Source organism: Podarcis filfolensis (assembly GCF_964270895.1).
Source record: "Podarcis filfolensis genome assembly, chromosome: 10".
NCBI classification, from domain to species: domain Eukaryota; kingdom Metazoa; phylum Chordata; class Lepidosauria; order Squamata; family Lacertidae; genus Podarcis; species Podarcis filfolensis.
Window position 1 is genome coordinate 52971667 of NC_139612.1, and position 19892 is coordinate 52991558.

A 19892-nucleotide genomic window follows, 5' to 3' on the forward strand; every position below is an offset into this window, starting at 1 on the left:
TAGTTTCTTAAGGATGGTGACACATCTCACAGAGCTACAGTTTCCAGCAGCCTTAACGTATTACAGTCCCCAGGCTTCTTTTGAGGAAGTCATGACTGTTAAAGCGGCACAAGAGCATTTTAAATGTATGGTGTGGGTGTGACATAAGAAAAGTCATTTAATAAAGATCCCTAGTTCCTCCCCTCCCCAACCCACTTAGAACTACAGTTCCCAAGATTCCCTGAGGAAAGGGAATGACTGAATAGGTTCACTGAACCACAGTTCCCAGAATTGTTTGCTGCAAGCCATGATATACGTTTTGAGTGTCACTTGGAGTGTCTAGAGCTCAGCTGGGGAATCTCAGGGCTCACAGGCCCTCCTCTTTCAAACCTGGGCACCTGTGCTTTAGTAATCCTACTCTTGAATGTGACCACAGCCTTACCTTGCTGAACTAAGTCATGCAAGTGTGTGGGTTCTTAGGGAAACAGGAGTGTGAACAGCAGAGGGAAGTAAGCTTCTTCCATTCTAAGAGCAGTTTCTTCCATGCAACAATTCCTTAGCGTAAATCCCAGTTCTGCAGGTGATGGTTGAAAGGGAAGAGCAGGGAAAGGAGATACTTATTATTGTGTGTGCCCATGTTCAGTCAGGAGAGAGAGGGAACGTTTGCCAGTCCCTACTAACAGCAGACAGAGAGAGAAATGTGAAGCGCAATAAACCCTCATCAAGCCTTTGTCCAGACAATGATGAAAGGAGGAGATTAAAAATGGGGGAAGAGGGGAAATGGATGAACGTGGCCTCTCTGTATGCTTTGATTTTGCCTCCTTCCATTCAGCTTCCACTGGAGCAGATAATTCTGAATCTCTGCAGTAACGATCATGTGACAAGTCAGTCAGTCCCGAAACAGACACAGGAGAATTAATTGCACCCTGAGAAGTCAGGTCTAGTGCAAAGTAGAGGTGTTTTCCTCCGAGTTGGATAGTTCTTACTGTTATGCACTAAGAAAGGAAGTATTTTGAGTTGTGTCTCTTAATTCCACCCACCCAGCCCCCGTTTCTGCTGTCAGGAGCAGTATATTTTATTTAAACAATTAGGCTTTAGTATAATTAAAATATATACAGTACATATTTATAAAATCACATACACATTGCTACATTAAAAACATCACAACACCAGCCCTTTCCTTAAATGTGAACCACCCTAACAGAGAAGAAAGTTCAAAAGGGCTGATTGCAGCAAGCAACTGATTCTGTAGGTTCATCCCATCTATATTTAAAAACAGGAAGAACAAGATTACAAGATAATAAAATAATAATAGAAATCATTAAAAAGAATGAATGGCTTTAAATATAGTGGAAGACAAGGTTCATATTTCTAACAAACATACCAAATATTCGTGAAAGTTGCCAAACAAACTCCTATTTAGTGGGAATGTGCCAACCATGAGATTGTTTGGCCTTATAACAGCCCCTAAGCAGAAGCAGAGTCTCTAATTTTAATCCATAAGCATGCATTCACACATGCATGCATGCACACCCACACATTTTTCACTGTGTAAGCTTCACAGATAACTGCAGTCTAGATCTCTTCTAATTTCCTTGCTGCTGGGCTTTTATGGCAACCTGCAGGAAGTATAATTTGCAGCTTGTCAAAGATTTTTATTAGCATTGTGTGTTCCTCCTCTCTGTCTCTTAATTACCCATGCTGTGTTAATCATTATGCGGTATGTAAAAATTCTTCTACCTGGAATGAGTGTGAATGAAGTGCAAGCTGGAGAATGAGATATTGAGGTGTAAGCTGGAGGTCCATTCAGCATTTTGCTTCCAAACTCTACACAGTCACTTTCCATCAAAGCAGAGAGAAGTTGTGCGTTCCAAAACGTTTATGCTCCTCTCTTTCTTTTTTCAAGATACAAACAGCTCTGAGGCATAAATCTGAAATTGAGCATCATCGCAACAAGATCAGACTTCGAGCCAAGCGCAAAGGACACTATGAGTTTCCGATCGTGGATGATATGGTTATCATCGACACCAAAGAGCAGCAGAGAATGTACCGCAAGGCGCAGATGCAGATAGACAAGATCTTGGACCCTGGAGGCAATATGCCTACTGTCTTCATAGAACACAGAAAGAGGTAACAGCAACACAGAGACAGCCGGGGATGGAATTCTTTCTCTGTTAAATGTGAATGTGTGCAAATGCTTGTCATAAAAGATAACAAGGCATGCTCCCTTACAAAAGGATGTGGAGATGGGGCAGAGCAGAAAGTCAACCACAGAATGCACATTTAACAAAAAATACTGTACTTTTTTATCGTAAACATTTAAAGGAAGTCAAGTATAAAATGCTCATTTAAAACAGCATAATTAGCAAGAGGATAAAAGTATTATCATAAGCATAGAACATAACTGCTACTGTGGCTTCCAGCCCTGCCAATGGCAGTTCATGGTGGGCGGCTGTTGTGGAAGTTCAGGCTCGAGGACCTGGGTCTGCGCTAAGAGACAGCCAAGGTGGTCTCTGGCCTCTTCAGCGGCCTCAGCTTTTGTAGCTGGAGTCAGTCAGGGCCCTGCTCTCCCAGGCCAGGTGGGAAAAGACCTACAAAGCTGGGAGCAGGTCTTCCAGAACTCATAGCCAGGATGGTCTCACAGCAAGACGTGATTGCAAAGGAACAAGAGGAGGCAACCTCTAAGCTCCTGAATGTTCCTTTGCAACTGTGGCCTTACGTGCCCCAAACCTAATGTCATGTAAGTGGCAGGTAAGTAGCAGGCAGGTGTGGCTGGCTGAAAATGGCCAGTGGACTAGGGGTTCCCCACCAATGTACTACATGAGCAAACCTTCATAATGTAAGGTTTGCACACTCCACATTCCCCTCGTTTCCTGAATCGGCAGGAGAAGGACATCTGAGTTTAGTTTCAGAATTTCAGCTTGTTGAAATTCCTAATTTCAACTTAGGAATTCTGTTTAAAACTTACTGGTTAACGCCCCTTCGGCATGCTACAAACAAACAGGAGCTTAAAGACTAAGTAGGAGAATTTTTGTAAACTAAGAAATATTTAATAAAAAATATTTATTAAAAAGAAAACATACTGGTTAACGTAATATCCCAACTGCAAAAGCCAATGTTTTAAGTTGACTTAACATTAAACTAACCAGTTTGGTTTAAAGCGGGATCCCTGGTAGGGACACACAAGCCCAAGGCTTTGATTGGTCCGTGTAGTACTAAATCATGTTTTTCTGTTATGTGCAAATGATGCCTTTGTGTCCAGATTACTGATTAGCTGATTAAGATAAACTTGTACCATTAATTCAGCTTTATAGTTTGACCGGTGACAGTGCTGTGTGATGTGGCTCTTTTATCTGTCTGCTTGCTATTTGTCAGCGATATTTATCTATTTATTTAGATTTGGCCAAAACTCTCAGAGCCAATTGCACCAATAAAAGCAATACAACACAACAAATAAAAGCAATAAATAGCAACAATGGATTAAAAGTCCCCGCATAGAGCTTCCAGAGACAAATGGAAACTGAAAAGGCTATAAAGACTCAGCAAATCAAAAAGCTTCTATTTGGTTCAGATTCTACAAAGACTCTGAAATTTATGAAAGATGCTATCTTGAAAAAAGGCTCAGAGCTGGCCTGGCCCCCAACTGGGGTGCTCCTAGGAAGCCCTAAGATGTTTTGCTTTTTCCTTCTTTTTATTTTTACCTAGTTCTCGAGCCAAACGTTCTCCGAAGCAGCGTCGGAGGCATCAGATTAATGGAAGTCCTATGGATGCGGACAAGGACCGGCTAATTACAACTGACAGCGATGGGACTTACAAGAGACCTCCAGGAGTCAACAACTCTGCATATATTGTATGTTTAAAACCTTTTGGAAGGCAGCATTTTCTTTCTACTTGTGTGATAAGCTATGGGTTGTGGGAAAAGCTTTCAGGAAGCACTAGCCTTGCTGGCTTGAGTCTGAGTAATGCAAGAACCCACTGTGAATTACGGCCTTGTGAAACCATGAGCTTTCACAACAAACGTCTTCTGCATAGCCCTTTCTCAAATCCATTATCTAGTATACCTGCCCAGAGTGGCCGGGGCAACCCAGCCAGATGGGCGGAGTATAAATAATAAAAATAGTAGTAGTAGTAGTAGTAGGGCAGGTGTAACTGGCTACTCAAGAAGTCTTCATTCATTGTGAACCAATTCACTTTGCAAACCCAAAGTTGAACGAGAGGTTTTCAGTTTCTTGTTGGCATCAGTGCTCCTGGATTATGCACAACTCGCCACCAAAGGGATGCGCTATTAATGATTTGCATGCATACCTTGTAATGTCTGCAGGTAGATGTGCAAAATGCCACACACAGACGGCATCATTGCAACACGTAAAACCATTATTGAAACACTGGGAACTTTGACAATATAACAGCTGTTGAGGCCGTGGTTTCCTCCTTATGCTGTCATCTTCCTGTTACCTTTGCAGTCTGATCCTGACCTTCCTGCCGAACCCCAGACGCCTTCTTCAACTGATTTGGGGAAGTACTCAGGCCTCCCCCCGCACCCTGCCCAATACATCCCTCCTCAGCCATCCATTGAAGAGGCCCGGCAGACAATGCATTCTCTCCTGGATGATGCCTTCGCCCTGGTGGCCCCGAGTAGCCAAGCATCCAATTCTGCTGCCATCACGCACTCCGGAGGGTCAGCGGGGCAGCCCACAAACACTCCTGTTCGAGCAGCGAGGGACACTCCCAGCAGCCAGTGGGGGTCACCGTACGGTCAAACACACACAGTAAGCAGCCCAGTTGGTGGTCATATCAAGACTCCACTGTGCAGTTTTAGAGCCTATCCTTAATTTGGCCATTGTGCTCTCATGGTTTTTATCTCTTCAGATATCTAGCCCATTCCCTCCCCAAGATTCGGGGTGGTTTAGGTATAATTCTACTGTGTATGCATTAATGGATTTCCAGCACTCTTGAATCTTGGTATTTTTCTTATTTCCTCCTGGCATGCATTCTGTATAAGGGTGCTACAAGCAGGGGGAATCCACTGTTTGTAGACCTTACCACAGCTAACTTTGAGCTTTTTTACAAGTGGCATATAAATTTTTATGAAATAAAACTAATTCTGTTGTTAGTGGTGACATAGGTGAGGTGGGGAAGCAAGTGTAGCCACGCTCAGTTAGCAGAAAATTTGCAAGCAGGGCTGACGCAGTGAGGTGCAGTGCAGGCACAGCCGTGGAAGAGTCAGATTGGCTCCGCCATCGCGCCTGCACCATGCTGACTTCCCTGCTGCCTCACCCACCTCCGTCTCAGTGAGCGGCAGTGATCCTAACATTGGGAAGCCGTGTAAACAGCACCCCCCACACCTTGCCCGGCTTTGCTGAATGCTGCTGATTTGCTGTATGGCTGAACCTACAGCCTTGTAAATAATGTAACGGCTTATAAATCCAGAAAATTCAGATATATTACTATGAGTGAATGTTGTGCAAATAGAATTCAGAACACATCTTTCTAAAAACAAGATTACTTGTTTATGGGCTGATTAATCCCCTCCAGTACTGCTGAGAGAGGGTGTTTAGAAATTCTCCCTGTCCGTTTTACTTAACTGTGAGTTCCCACACCATTCAAACAAGGGTTTTAGCTAACACTAACTCGTTGGTTTCAACAAGCCAGCTTCGTTACCTAAGGTTTGAAGTTGCCTTGATTTAAAACTAACCCTAGTTAATGTTAAACTGCACTCCCCTGTTTGGATGACAGAAGAAGTAGGGGTTAAAGCAGGCATAGGCAAACTCCGGCCCTCCAGATGTTTGGAACTACAATTCCCATCATCCCTGACCACTGGTTCTGTTAGCTAGGGATGATAGGAATTGTAGTCCCAAACACCTGGAGGGCCGGAGTTTGCCTATGCCTGGGTTAAAGGAAAGCAAATGCTTCTGACCACTCTCTTGGCAGATCCCGGGAGGGGCTTAGGCACACTGACATATTACTAAGCCGTGTTTTAGTGTTATGTCTGAATGCAGCCATTGTGATGTATCAATAAGTGGTTTTTAATCTCCATTTGTTCAGAAACTAGAGCCATGGATCGTTTTAATTTTAAATCCCTCTTTAAAATGTTTTTCTGATGCATGGTCTTTTTCCAGAGATACATGGAATTTGGGATGACTCCTCCAACAGCTCCAGGCCTGCTACAGAGGTAGTTCCCTGACAGTTTGTTTGATTCATGTGTTTCTGCTAGTTGATGTTTTTATTCCAAATAGACCAGAAATCGTCAGCAACTGTGGGAGATGGTTACTACAGATGCTTCTTTCTTCCTGATCTTGTGCCAGATTTTGAGGTACTAACTAGACATTATGATGGGGGACACAGGTGCTGGCATGGTTCAGTTGCTGATGTCTGGTTTTACACAGCATCTTGTGTGATGTCGTTGGGCTGTGCCCTTCCCAATGGTGGCCAGTGATCTGTGGCAGAAATAAGGGAGTGCCCCGTGTGACAGCTTAGGTTTGTGCATTGTGTAATGACTAATTCAGGGGTCCCCAAACTAAGGCCCGCGGGCCAGATAAGGCCTGAGGGACTCATTTATCTGGCCCGTGGTGACCCCCGCTGCCGCCGCACTGCTCTGTGTGGCTGCCCACTTCTGGGTCAGAGGAGCACCGGAAATAGCTTGTGCGCATGCACAAACGTTATTTGCACATGTGCAAACATTATTTCCGGTGCACATCCCAGGCGGAGGAGGCCCGTGCACATGCACACAAGCTATTTCCAGTGTTCCTCCAACCCAAGTGCACCGGAAATAGCGTGTGCACACGCTTATGGGCACATGCTCCCCCGCCCTCTGGCCTGCTGCGCGATGGCGCTGGGGACACCGGCCCGAGGCGCAGTAAGTTTGCTGACCCCTGGACTAATTGCATCCTGATCATCGTGTGAGATACTGCATTGTTTGCTTTTGTGTTTGTGTCAAACGTTCACAAGCTGCTTTCTTTTTCACACATGACACTGAGACAGCATGCAGGAGTAAAATCAAATCAAATGTGCTCATAACACGGCAATGTGGCATCCTTTTGTCCTAAACTGCACCAGCCGCAATTGCGATAAAACACTTAACTGCCCTCAGATTTTCTTCTTTCAGAGTTGGCAGCTATTTCTGGATTAGGCAATTTGGATGGTGATTTATTCTTCATTACTGAAAAGAGAAAGTGAGCAAGCCCTTTCAGTCATTATCTAATGAATGCTGTCTGGTTATCTGAACCCCATTCATTTTTTGTGAGTAAGCCCCATTGAATTTAATGGAGTTGGTGAACTTTAGGGGTGGAGGAAGAAAAGTTGCTGTGATACCAAACTGTTAATCAATGTCACAGTCAAGTGGTTCAAATAACCAGTTCTTGGAACAGTGACTGGAAAAACAAATTGGTCCTTTTCTCTGCAGTAATGTAATTAAGATTATCAGTGGGCCGGAACCAAGCTGGGTTCTGCATGTATTGCTCATGTAACTCCTTTCCAGTATGGTAAGACAGAGAAGCTCCAACACCTAGACAACACTTAACTGAAATGCAATGCAAAATTGGGAGCGGGGTACCAGGGTGGGGGGAGTGTTGATATTCTGCACTTAAACTTTCTGATTGTGCAAGCAGAAATCAAAGTTCTGAAATTTGAAAAAAGGTAAATACATGTTTATTGCATAGCTCTTAATTGTTGTGTTTCTCCTAGAACTTGGCTCAGTCAAATTTCAAAGAGGCAAATTCAAAACAAGCAATAATGTTAGGAGGGAAGGAATCTCCATCATCATTAATGAAAAATGGAATAGAAAAATCAGTGGAATGAATGAATGGAATTTTGCTTTGTCAGAAGCACAACAGACGAATAAGAGCTAAAATACCCAATTTGCGAAAAAAATTATCACATTTGCCTAAATACCAAATGCTGTCATTTTTCAATCTTAAAATTTGATTTTGAGGGACTTTAATAGTTGAATTAGCCAATTGTCAGGCAATAGCTGTAAATCTTATGTAATAGTTTACACATTTAGTACAGCAGCGGTGTCCCTAACTGGGAATGTTAAAAACACTTGAATTAGGGACTATGTTTTGCAAGCATGTTTAAATCTGGAGTTTGATTTGAAAACTGAGAACCTACTCGATCTAGCAGTGAACGGAAAGCCCTGCCTCCCACATAATCACCATTGTTTTATTCAATAATATATTGGGTTGCAGGTTTCCTCAGCAGCTAGGCAAAATGTACAAATACGTACCATAGCATATATTTAAAGTTTGCGGATAATTATTAGAGACCACTCCCAGCCTGTGCAGGCTTTGGCATCAACTGTGGCAGCTCTACAACACACTTCTTGCCTTTCCTCTGTCCTTAAAAGGCTGTGGGATGTTTTCAGTTGAGAAGGGGCACTACAATGGAGGTTTGCTCTATATATTATTGTTTTATTTTTTAAAATTTATATCCCACCCTTCCCCCCGAAGGAGCTTAGACACAGCAATCATAAAACATTTAAAATCCAACAGCTAAAAGCAGTTCTATATTTTTTATTAAAAAATTATTAAAAACAGTAATCTCAGGGTTGCCAGGAACAGTATCTGTCAGCTTCGTGCGTTGTTTTCATTCTTTTCTATGCCTAAAGGACTTCTGGCTAGATCTTTCAGGCTAAAGCAGAGGATGTAATGCGTGTGAAGCAGCCATAGTGCTGTGTTTACATGGGGCAGAGCTATAGAAGCTGCACACACAGTGTTTTACAGAGTCCTTAGTGGACAAGGAGCTGCACACAGTAAAGCAAGCAGTGGTACATTGCATGGCTGGAATACGGGATGCCGCTGTCTCCGGAGGTCAGTCATTCAGGCATTGTTCTTTTGTTCTTGATCTACCAACAGGCAAAACCTGGGCCCAGGTTTCCTTCCCCCAGTCGAATTAATGCACCCAGACCAGCAGCCTTCTGATGTTCAGTATTCCACAAGGGGGATCTACCCGGAGGAAATGCCATCCGTGGCCCGACCACGACCAGTTGGAAGCACCGCAGGTACTTGAATGTTCCTTAAGCTATCGCGCACTTGCAGTGACTCTCTCATAACCAGCTGGCCCCATTCCACAACTCAAGCCTTTATTGTGAGCAGATGTGGCTGCATCTAGAATGCAAACAAGGAGCTTGCTAGAATAATAGAACCAAGAAAATTGTAGAGTTGGAAGTGACCCAAGAGTCATCTAGTCCAATGAAGTCCCCTTCAACTCTGAGCATGTGTATCCTGCATGCATGGACCTAGGGAGGAACAGAATGGCTGAAGCTACTTATAGACGGTGCTCATTGGTCTCCTAATAAAAGGAATAGTAGGGTACCTAACATAATGCATTCTTAGCTGAGCACAGTTACAGTGCACATATATATGTGCATTCTACTTCCACTGCCAGAGACATTATGCCTCTGAATACTAGCTGCTGGGAATCACAGGTGGGCAGAGTGCTCATGTCCATCTTGCAGGCTTCCCACAGATGTCTGGTTGGCCACTGAGAACAGGATGCTCAGCTAGATGGGCTAATGTCCTGATCAACAGGCTTATCTTATGTTCTAAATACTAAGTTATACATCTGGGTAGCTTTCAGTGGGCATCTAAGATGATATAGTGAGGAAACATGCCTAAATTCAATAGGCAGGGACTTCCAAAGTACCATTGCTCAAAGATCGGCTCCTTGCAAATGTGCAATGAACATTATGTGGAACTTGTAAACACAACAGTTTCTATGTGTTCTAAAGGGAGGTTGTTTCGTTTAAAGAGGAAATGTACACATTTCATAACTGATTCCAGTATTTGAAGCAGGCTTGAGGACATCTCCAGGATACTGGTCTCAACTTCACAACTAGCCAGGAGTTATAGGCAAACTGGTGTTACGTCTGTAGAGCTAAGTGTCTTGCAGTAAGCAAATATTTCTGCTCTTCCACTAAGGGCAAATCACTAGCATGCAAACCTTAAAACACACACACATTCTTTTCAATTACACATTAATAATACTTGCAATATTTATAGGGTCAGTGGGCCAGAAGTATTACCTGGCCTGTTCCTTACCTGTCTACCTCCACCATGCCTAATAGAACCCTAATGTTATACCCCACAGAAACACCTTCCCATTTGCAAAAAAAAAAAAAAAAAAAAGAAGAAGGACGTGCATGCAAATAGGTCCTTTTGTTGCCCTTTGCCCTTCCTTTGGGAGCTTTTTTTTAGAAAACGAAAAAAAACTTTAGTTTGATTAAATGAAGTCAGACTTTCCTTTTCCTCACACGCCACTCCCTCCCCCCCCCCATATACTTGTTTTGATCCCCTGCTGCTGCCAGTTTTCATTTGCCCTTCACCCTTCTGTTGCTGCATGGAAAGACCAAACAGAAAACAAACAAATATTTGCTTTTAAGGTTCTCAGATACAGCACCTCACTCAGGTGGGAATTGCTAGCAGGATCGGAGGTCAACAAGTGGAGATCCCCTCAGGCAGAGCAGGGCATGGCCAGCTGGGGGAACCCGGGTGGCCCCTGTATCGTGGAGAGGATGAATATGCTAGGAGAGAAGCAGTGAGTACTGTGCTTCATGTTTGAATAGTTTCCGAAGCAGTGTTCTGTTCAGCTGTTTCTTCCCCCCCTTTTCCCATCCTGTGCTGCTTGGGGAACTTCCTCTCAAGACATCTCTACCTGCTCCTCTGACCTCAGCCCGCTGCTTTTGTCACTTTCGCATTCCAGCCCCCAAACTCTGCTTCTCTGTCTTCTTCATTATCACCCTTGGCTTCTCTCCTCTGTGCCCAGAGGATGGAGAGCCTGTGGCCCTCCAGATGTTGCCCGGACTCCAGCTCCCATCAGCCCCAGTCAGCATGGCCAGTGGTGAGGAATGATGGGAGTTGCAGTCCAACACCAGGGATGTTTAACAAACCAGTTGCGTTCGAGCAAGATTTGAATGCTGGGAATTGCAGGTGGGAAGAGAGCGCTGTGGAACCCGTGTCCAGCTTGCAGGCCTCCCGTAGGCATTGGCTTGGCCACTGTGAGAAAGGCCTGACCCAGCAGGCTCTTCTTACGTTCTTACGTACCATCTGGATGGCCGCAGGTCCCCCACCCCTGATCCATGCTCTCGGTGGGCTCTGCTCACCTGAAATCGTCTCATGAGACCACTGTAGGTAGAGAGCACTAACAACAGCAACAGCAACAAAGACACAGATTGTCTCGCTGATGTTAGTGGAGCCTTGTCAGTTCCTAACATCGGCTACGGAGTACGGAGTTGAAGTTGCCTTGAGCACAGCAAAACAAAATGCCATGTGTTTCCACAGGGATGTTTTAGTTTTAGAAACCAGTTGGGCAAGACACTACTTCTAGAACATTGGGTGGCCTTAAGTTTTTCTCAAGAGCAGACCCATTGAAATTAACAAACCTAAAAAAAGTTGGTCACATGGGGTGGTTTGTTTTGTTTTGTTAAAAAAAGTTTTGAAGTATGATCAAAGCCCACTTGAACCTACTTGAGTAATAGTGGGATTAATCTGCACAACAGGGTTAATGCTGTCTTTGTCATGCTACCTTCACCTCTTGGAGAAGACCCCAAAACATTGCTTGTTCCTTTTTGTAATCAGCCGTAGCTCACTAGTGGGTTCTCCCAACTCTCTCTTGTCTTGTCTCTTCAGCTCCTTCCTTCATTGAAGGAAGACGCAGTACTGCCTGAAGTGCATTATTGCGAGCAATAATGCTGTCCCCATGCCACCCACCCTATCTGAGCCCCAAAATGGAGAAATAACTTTTAAAGAGACTCAGAAAAAGAATAAATCACAATGCATTCCTGGCTTCCCAAAGGAAAAGTTGGAACTCTCAACACTGCTGCTGATCAGACATGACGTTAACTAGGGATGGGCAATTGGTCCCTATTATTGGGCCATGGAGGCAAACTTCTAGTAAGTGGTGTACCATAATAACCATAGTGAAACTGGGGTCTTTGTGGAAGGGCCATAGCTCAGTGGTGGAGCACCTGCTTTGCATGCAGAAGGTCCCAGGTTCAATCCCCGGTATCGCCAGGTAGGGCTGGGAAAGGCTTCCATCTAAAACCCAGGGCAACTGCTGTCAGCCAGTGTAGGCAATATTGAGCTAGATAGACCAGATGATCCGACTTGGTATAAGGCAGGTTCCTCTGCTCTGTGACCCTACAATCTTGCCATTTCGTGCAACATTACATGGTTGCCTCAATGCAACGAAGGGGGAAGGGAAGAGATTTGGAACACCCCAGACAAATTTGGCCATCTGTCCCACCGTCTCTCCCTTTAGTATGTTTTGTATTAACCCTGCAGGTGACACGACTCCTATTTTGGGAGAAGACGCTTGTGAGAGACCTGTTATTTCAGCAGACACGATGGTGGCTTTAGGTGCACCGGGGCCATTCTACAAGGAAACGTGCAGCAGGCCTTGGGGACACGCATTCTCCTGTGCCCTATATAGTTTCCTTATCACCATGTAAAACCATAGCTGCCCAGCTGGTGCCGAAAGGTGGGCAAGTGCTCTGGGCGGATGAGGGCAGGAGGTAGGCGATGGGCAGGCCCAAGACTGGTGCGGTGCAAGAAGATAACTTGGTGGCTTCCCTTCAGTTCAGGGAAACCAATTTATCTGAAAGCTTTAGATCAGGTGGGGGCACTGGATTGGCCTTGTGACATCACCTGACTTTGTGGCCCAGGAGGATTCTGGTTTCCTGTGTGACATCTGCGAACCTTTGCAGGGCAGCGCTATAGGCAGCCTGGTTTGAGCCCCACAGCCTCTGATACCAAGGTCCAAATCATCCATATATTTGTGCTGTCCTCAGAAACACATAATTGAGTATCTCTCTCTCTCTCTCTTTCTCTACCACCTGCTGGTTCTAACTGGGTTAAACTCCTCTGTACTTGTTTGCCACGGCAATTAGCTGAATTTCTGCTGCTTTTGCATGCCTTGCCATTGCTAATATTGTTGGCTTAGTGTTGCTTTGCAGCCCTTTGTTGGTTCTTTCTTTCTTCGGCCTATTTTACCTATACTGCCCAAGTTTTTGCAACTTCTTACAGTTTGGGTTTGTGTGTGCTCTCCTTTCAAGAGCACAGGGGAGTATTCTGACGCTGAAGTGGACACGGTTGGTGTGCAAACATTGTTAATTTTATCAGTGCATGCATCGCCCATTCAAATGTATTTCGGTAAGGCTACTTATTACAACCCAACAACCGTCCTTTTGTTATGACTTCCCTTCATCTTACTCACCTTCATGCTTTTCAGAGCAAATTAATTCCCCTCTTCCCCAGTTCGAGTCCGTGGCTCTTTTTAGACAAGCCAGATGGCGTGTTATAAATTGATGCTGTCAGCCCTGCTGCAAAAATACATAACAGGCATGCACCTTGACGTAGTCGCCTTTTTGTGGTCTCAAAGCAGATGTGAAAACAGTCTAGGTATTAAATTCCTGATACAAATAGATGATGCTTTCTGACCCACTGCACGGCCATTAATCTCCAGGTCACTGAAAACAAGCCCCGCACCAAACCCCAGTGCCTTTTGGCACACCTTGGAGGTTAGCGTTATTATGGGATAAGCAATTGTGGACTGGAATCCACTTCATCAGATTTATGAATGTTTTAATCCTAATTTGGGGTGTGTGTATAAAATCACACAAACACACAGTTGTAGTGGGGTGGGGGGGTGAGCAATGAGGTCAGAGAGAAGCAAAGCACAAAAAATGTAGACAGTATGTAAAATAAGCCTACATACATGTAACGTAAATACGACGATCACTTCTTAATGCCTCCCCTCTGCGTCCACGCACATACATTGTGAATCAGTACTGACTGTGGGAAACACAACACTCCTTGCTGTCTCGTCAGTCGGGCCACAGCAGATACATGTTTCATCCTGAAGAGTATAGAATTGTAGAATTGGAAAAGGACCATGAGGGTCAATAGTCCAGTCTCCGGCATTGCCTGAGTCTTTTGCCCAGCCCAGTGCAGCTTGAACCCACGACCTTGAGGTTAAGAGTCTCATGCTGTACTGACTGAGCTTTGCTTCAGCATCAGTCTTGATATGTACGAGGCAAGTATTTGACCTTAAATATATTATTGTATCCAGCCCAGCAGGGTGTTGCTACATCTGATTTATTTTAAATAATTTAGATTGGTTGTTGGAAATATTTTTGCGTTTATTACTTGTGCATATGCCAGGCTGGCACACTTATGCACACACCCATACATAAGTGACCACTGAAGAAGGCCTTTTTTCAAAAAGTGTTTGGTATCTATCTATCTATCGATACACACCCACACCCTGGGCTTTGACATCAGGACCTCCTGTTAAAGAGCAGGTAATAATGGTAGTGGTGATGATGATAATCGTTTTATCATAGAGCTACAACAGTTCATTTTAATTTTGTTCTCTCAGTTAGCTTGCTGTCATTATACATACCTGCTGACTTTATATATGCATCTGATGAAGCAGACTCTAGTCCATGAAAACTTACACCATCCTTCCTAACATGTTTTAGTCTTAAAAGTGCCACAAGACTCTGGTTTGTTTGTTTTTACTGCGACAGGCTATTACGGCTCCTCTCTGGAAGCTGTGTTTTAACAGTTGCTTGTAGAGCAGCCCTGAGACTCCAGGAGCGCCAACATTTCTCCCAAATAATTGCATGCGTTCAGACTTTTCCAGTTTTGCGTTTCAGATCCAAGAGAAACTCACTTGCTTTCTTCTCTGCCTTGGTTTTTGTTTGTTTGGTCTTCTGCCTCCTCATCTTTTCACCTACACTTCCCAGACAGAAAACGCAGTAATGCTTTGTGCCTTTCCCCAGACACATACGCCTGGACATCAAGAATATTCCTCCTCACCAGTATTCCAGATGCCGAGGACTTCGGCCCAACAGCCCTCAGCTCCTCCTGTGCAGCTTCCACACAGCAACCACCAGGGCCTGGGGCTCTGCTACAACACCAGCTCCACTGAGGACCTGCAGCCAGGTCACTCATCGGCCTCTCTCATCAAAGCAATCCGAGAGGAGCTCCTCCGCCTCTCTCAGAAACAGACCGTTGTGCAGAACTTCCACAGCTGATTTGCCATATCGCTGCAAATCTGCCAAGTGTATCTGCTTCCCGTGGAAGCTAGACTCACAGGAAATCAGCAGGAGCCCTGTTCTTCTGTCAGAGGAATGCGTGTGTACAATACAAGAGAAATGGGGCACGGTGAGAAAGAACGCTGCAGAATTGGCAGCAGCGCAAGAGAGAAATTCGTTCTTGAGGGTGAGGGAAACCTGGGAAGATGTAGCAAGCATTGGGCTTGTGTGTCTTTGATTGGGATCTTTGGTTGGGCCTGTTTTGATGACAGTTCTGGTCTAGAAGCCAAGCGCTGCAAGAGATGGCAAAGCCATCCCCTAACAGAGCAATGCACGAGACTCCATGTTTGAGGAAGGAAAGTGAAGTTTGCAAGATGGAGTTATAGCTGTTTTCTCATGAGAGACTGCAAGAGTCTGATGGTTTCAAACACCCCCAAGAAGCTGGGCCGTGTGCGCTGCCGATAAGTGTCACTTCGAATACACAAGAAGCCGTGTTGATCCTGTGCAAGCAATTAACTTTAAAGAAACCATTGTTAAGACTCCACAAATAAAAGACTTGGAGCCACCTGTTAACAAACCGGAACAATAATAGTTGTTGTTAAATATTGCTCTGTGCTTCCAAATGGAGCCGTTCTCTGCACTCTCCCTTGTTGTTCTTCTGGTGCTGAAGCTTCAAAATGTCCCTTCATCCTGATGTTTGCAAAGTTGAAATGATGGCCTTTTTTAAAACAAAAACAAAACCCTAACTAACAAAAAAACCAAGGATATATTCATTCAGGCTGAGAGAAAAAAAAACAATTCTCCTTTTTCTTAAAAAAGAAAGTAAGTAAAGACTTACTTGGTATTCATAATTGATAGGCAGAGACAGGAGGGGGTGTTTAAGGCAGTTTCACAAGTGACATGAAAACACTATTCTACATGGTGAGGACATCTCAACACCTGCATTAATGACACTGTAATTACACCTCAGGCAGTGGGGGAAAGGTGATGTACAAATGCTTTAAATAAACACAACTGGCTCCAGTTTTGTGATGAAAAGAGCATCAGAAAGCCCCTAGCTAGCCCATTGCCCTTCCATTTTTCTGCCTCCTCCCCACCTTATAGTCGGAGCTGGTGTGGTGTATTGGTCAAGAGCAGTGGACTCGTAATCTGGTGAACGGGTTCGCGTCTCTGCTCCTCCACATGCAGCTGATGGGTGACCTTGGGCTAGTCATACTTCTCTGAAGTCTCTCAGCCCCACTCACCTCGGTGTTTGTTGTGGGGGAGGAAGGGAAAGGAGATTGTTAGCCGCTTTGAGACTCCTTAGGGAAGTGTTAAAGTGGGATATCAAATCCAAACTCCAACTCCTCCTCTTCTTCTTCTGCTTCTAACCTGAAAGGTGTATGCCAACAAGGGGAGAACATGGAATGTGTACATTTAATGTGCCTCCATGCTATTTCAAGTAGGTCACCTTCCCTTTGGCCCCATCCTCTGCTGCAGAAAACCAAGAGCCTTTCATATTGAAGCATTTCTCCACTCCTAATTCTCATCATCATTACCAGGGCACACTTGCAGCCAGAACTCATTGGAGCTCAGTTCCGGCACCTCTCAGGTGGGAACCATTGCCATTCTAAGAGGACAAGGGAGGTGTTCATAGTGTATTCCAGCTCCTCTTTTTCTAGAAAAATAGTACTGATCATTACCATTAAAAAAGGAGAAGTAAACATACTCCCAGGGGGTGAGCCTAGTTAATTGCTTCATCTTCAGAAAGGGTGGAGGCAAGTCTGTTCAAGATGATATTTGTCCACGGCTGACCCAACTAGCTATGAAACACTGGATGGGAATATCAATCCACTTCCTCACTGGTGCCTCAATTTTAAAATGAGCATCTTCTAGGACACGGTAAGCCAATGGACAGCATTCATGTGGCAGGAAAGAGGCAGAGGGCTTTTACACGAGAGCCAGCCCAAGTGTGCAACCAGGTATACAATTGATGGGGAGCTAAAGCTGATCTTGGTTCTCAGGTTAGTGAAATGTAAGGTATACATGGTACCAGACATGCTTCATTCACTTCATTCATTTCTTCCCTTAAAAAAGTCATTTCCCACACACTGTATTTTTAAAGTGTATTCTTTAGACATGTTAGGTATTCACTTGAAATGCAATGTTAGTGGAGGTTGATCTGTTAGGGCAAATGTGGCACTGCCCCACCAACCTCAGTCTGCTCTCAGCCAGCCCCTGCTTGCCTTCTTACTTGCAACCAGCCCAGAAGGTGGCACTGCCTGTTATCTTCATCCTCTATAGTGTCAGTGTTGCTCTTGCGGAACTCAGCAGGGAGGAGGATGGGGACAAAACTGGGATTAGTTTTGCTCCGCCTGTCGTTGACTCTGGCTCCACCTACTGGTGGCCTCCCAGCCTTCCACCCTACCCACCAAAATGGGCACCAGCCCCCACTGATGGTAACATGCAAATTGGTCTTGAAAGGCAGTCTTAACATCACTTGTGAAAACTCCCTTTGTGTTTAAGCTGGGGAGGAGGGGGTGGTAGATTAAGCTTTTGTGTTAATTTGCCAAAAGGTCACGAATTCAGAAGTGCCGCGTTTCTTATGAGACTTAAAAGCGGCAAGTCTGTAGTTTGAAATGAGCCGAGCAGGAGAGGCCAACCAGGATGATATCACAACACCAGCACTAGTTTGTCATAAACCACCCTCTGCATTTGGGTTCTTGATAAAGCCTACAAATAAAGTGTTAACCTTGTGATGAAAAAAAGGACCATTTTAGAATAACGAAAGCTTAGATTTCACCATTAGATGCAACCTCTGCATTTGTACGTGTTCCTACTGATAACGACGGTACATGCCATCCAGGCACTAGTTTTTACAGAATTTTAATTTTATTGCTAGTTGTGAGGTGTAATTTACTGTCCTACAGCCATTGCTTAATTGTAACCTGCGTAATAATAACGAGTGGAAATTCTAACTAAATTATTTTATTTGTTGGAGTGTATTTTTTCCGTTTTTGTTTTTTAACTTAGACTAAATTAAAGCTAAAGCAGTGGCACAAAGACAGTCGAAAGCAGTTATTTGTGTGGAGGTGTGGCTTCAATGCATTTACTGTCTTAAGGTATTAATGAATGAACTAATGGTCTACCCCCTTGCTTGATTCACCAGTGTGTTTAACCTTGCTTTGTTGATTTTTGAAAACACACTCCACACTGTATACCTTGACACACACACCCTCCATTAATGTGTTTTGAGTAAGAGTGCCAGTGCATCTTGGTTCAATCGAATAGAAGGAGCTGATTCACATATCTTTAGCTGGTAGATTTGGTTCCTTTCCCATGGATACCATTGGGGCCCTCTACACGAGCTATGAGATCCACGTGACAAATACCGATCTGTAGACTGGGGAAATTGAGATTGCTGAGCTCTTTGATGAAAATCCTGTTCAGGGCTGTCTTAAGCATATGTGGCGCCGGGGTGCAAAGATCTGCCTGGCGCTCCCCCCCCCCCCCAAGGTTGCCCAGTCCCAGGTGCGCAGGAGGGCGGAGCCGGCCAACCACCTCAGCGTCTCGCTGGCTCGGTCGCCCCTGAACTCGCGGCACTGCAACCAACGGGCAGGCTCTTCCCAGGACTCGACTCTCGGGCCCTGGACTCTCAGCCTGGCAACCCTGAGAGCCCAGCACCCGGGTGCCTCGCACCCCTAGCGCCTATAGGTAAGACGGCCCTGATCCTGTTGCCTAAGAGGGGCTGATTCATCATAGGTTGAAAATAGATGTGTAGAATGAATAACAGGCACAAGAAGCCAAGGCTGCAATCATATTAATATCCAATATTATCAAAAGCATGCAAAAAGTAATTTTAAGTCAATGGCAACACTCAGGCGCAACTTCATAACCCATGGTAATGAGAGCATGGATGAAAGATGTAGCCATCTCTCCTTCCTTGACTCTCCTCTCTTTTTTTTTTATATAAATATTTATTAGATTTTCCACTTTTATACAAACACAAAAAGAAAAAGAAAAGAAAAATATTAAAAACAAGTCAATTTCAGTAACAATTTTTCAATAACATGTTTCTTTGACTTCCTCATACCTCCCCTTCTTGTTTTCTAGTTCAACTTGTTAATCCAGCAAATCCTAATCTCTTAACATTCCTTTTTAAAATAACACCTTATTTTCCACTCAACTTTTTAAATTTTATTACTTAAACAATTTTAATCCCTATTATCTTTATCATAACAGCTAGAGACCACAAAAGTTCAATCCAACATCTTTTCAGAGTTCATTAATTTTGTAGTGTTTCTGTAAATAGTCCTTAAATTTCTTCCAATCTTCTTCTGCCGACTCTTCTCCCTGGTCGCGGATTCTGCTGGTCATTCCTGCCAGTCCCATACAGTCAATCAACTTCATCTGCCATTCTTCCAGAGTGGGTAGATCTTGAGGACTCTCCTCTCTTCTAGTCATGTTCCAGTCTTGGCATGAAGATCCTTGCTGGTATTAAGCTTATTATCTTGGTTTGTTAACTAATCTTAGCCCGAAGTTCCTTGGTTCCTATGTAAAGGGATATGCTGATGATGCAAACCAGGATCTCTGTGCTGAAGCTGGTATGCAATGGATGGAGGGGAGAGCCATAGGTACAGCCATAGACGAATATACAGATGTGGCCATAGTCAGTTTGTGACGATATACTAAGGTGAATCCCATCAGTTAGCATGGAAGTGGCTAGCAAAGAGATGTTATTATCCTATAGTGTATTTTAATATACATCACAAAGTCAGCTCAGGCTAGATACTCATGCACACTAAGTATATAACAAGGATGAAAGGACTTTGCTTTGACATCCACAAAGTGGGTGATCAGTTGGTTCTAAGTTGGTTTAGCTGTCTGGAGTAGAGTTAAT

The 19892-nt window shown here is 44.3% G+C and overlaps 1 protein-coding gene across 3 annotated transcripts in view; it reads left to right on the plus strand.

Annotated features, from left to right (window-relative positions):
- Positions 1–18055, plus strand: part of KIAA1549 — a 111294-nt gene extending 93239 nt beyond the window's left edge. For 2 of the 3 annotated variants that reach the window (XM_083574184.1, XM_083574185.1), the window contains 7 exons: positions 1886–2109; positions 3685–3829; positions 4443–4748; positions 6099–6151; positions 8832–8977; positions 10358–10512; positions 14759–18055. In XM_083574184.1, the coding sequence (XP_083430310.1) occupies positions 1886–2109; positions 3685–3829; positions 4443–4748; positions 6099–6151; positions 8832–8977; positions 10358–10512; positions 14759–15013 (1284 nt within the window). In that variant the 3' untranslated portion in view covers positions 15014–18055. The remainder of the gene's footprint in view (positions 1–1885; positions 2110–3684; positions 3830–4442; positions 4749–6098; positions 6152–8831; positions 8978–10357; positions 10513–14758) is intronic. The other variant, XM_083574186.1, reaches the window with a different exon arrangement.
- Positions 18056–19892: the final 1837 nt, after the last annotated feature.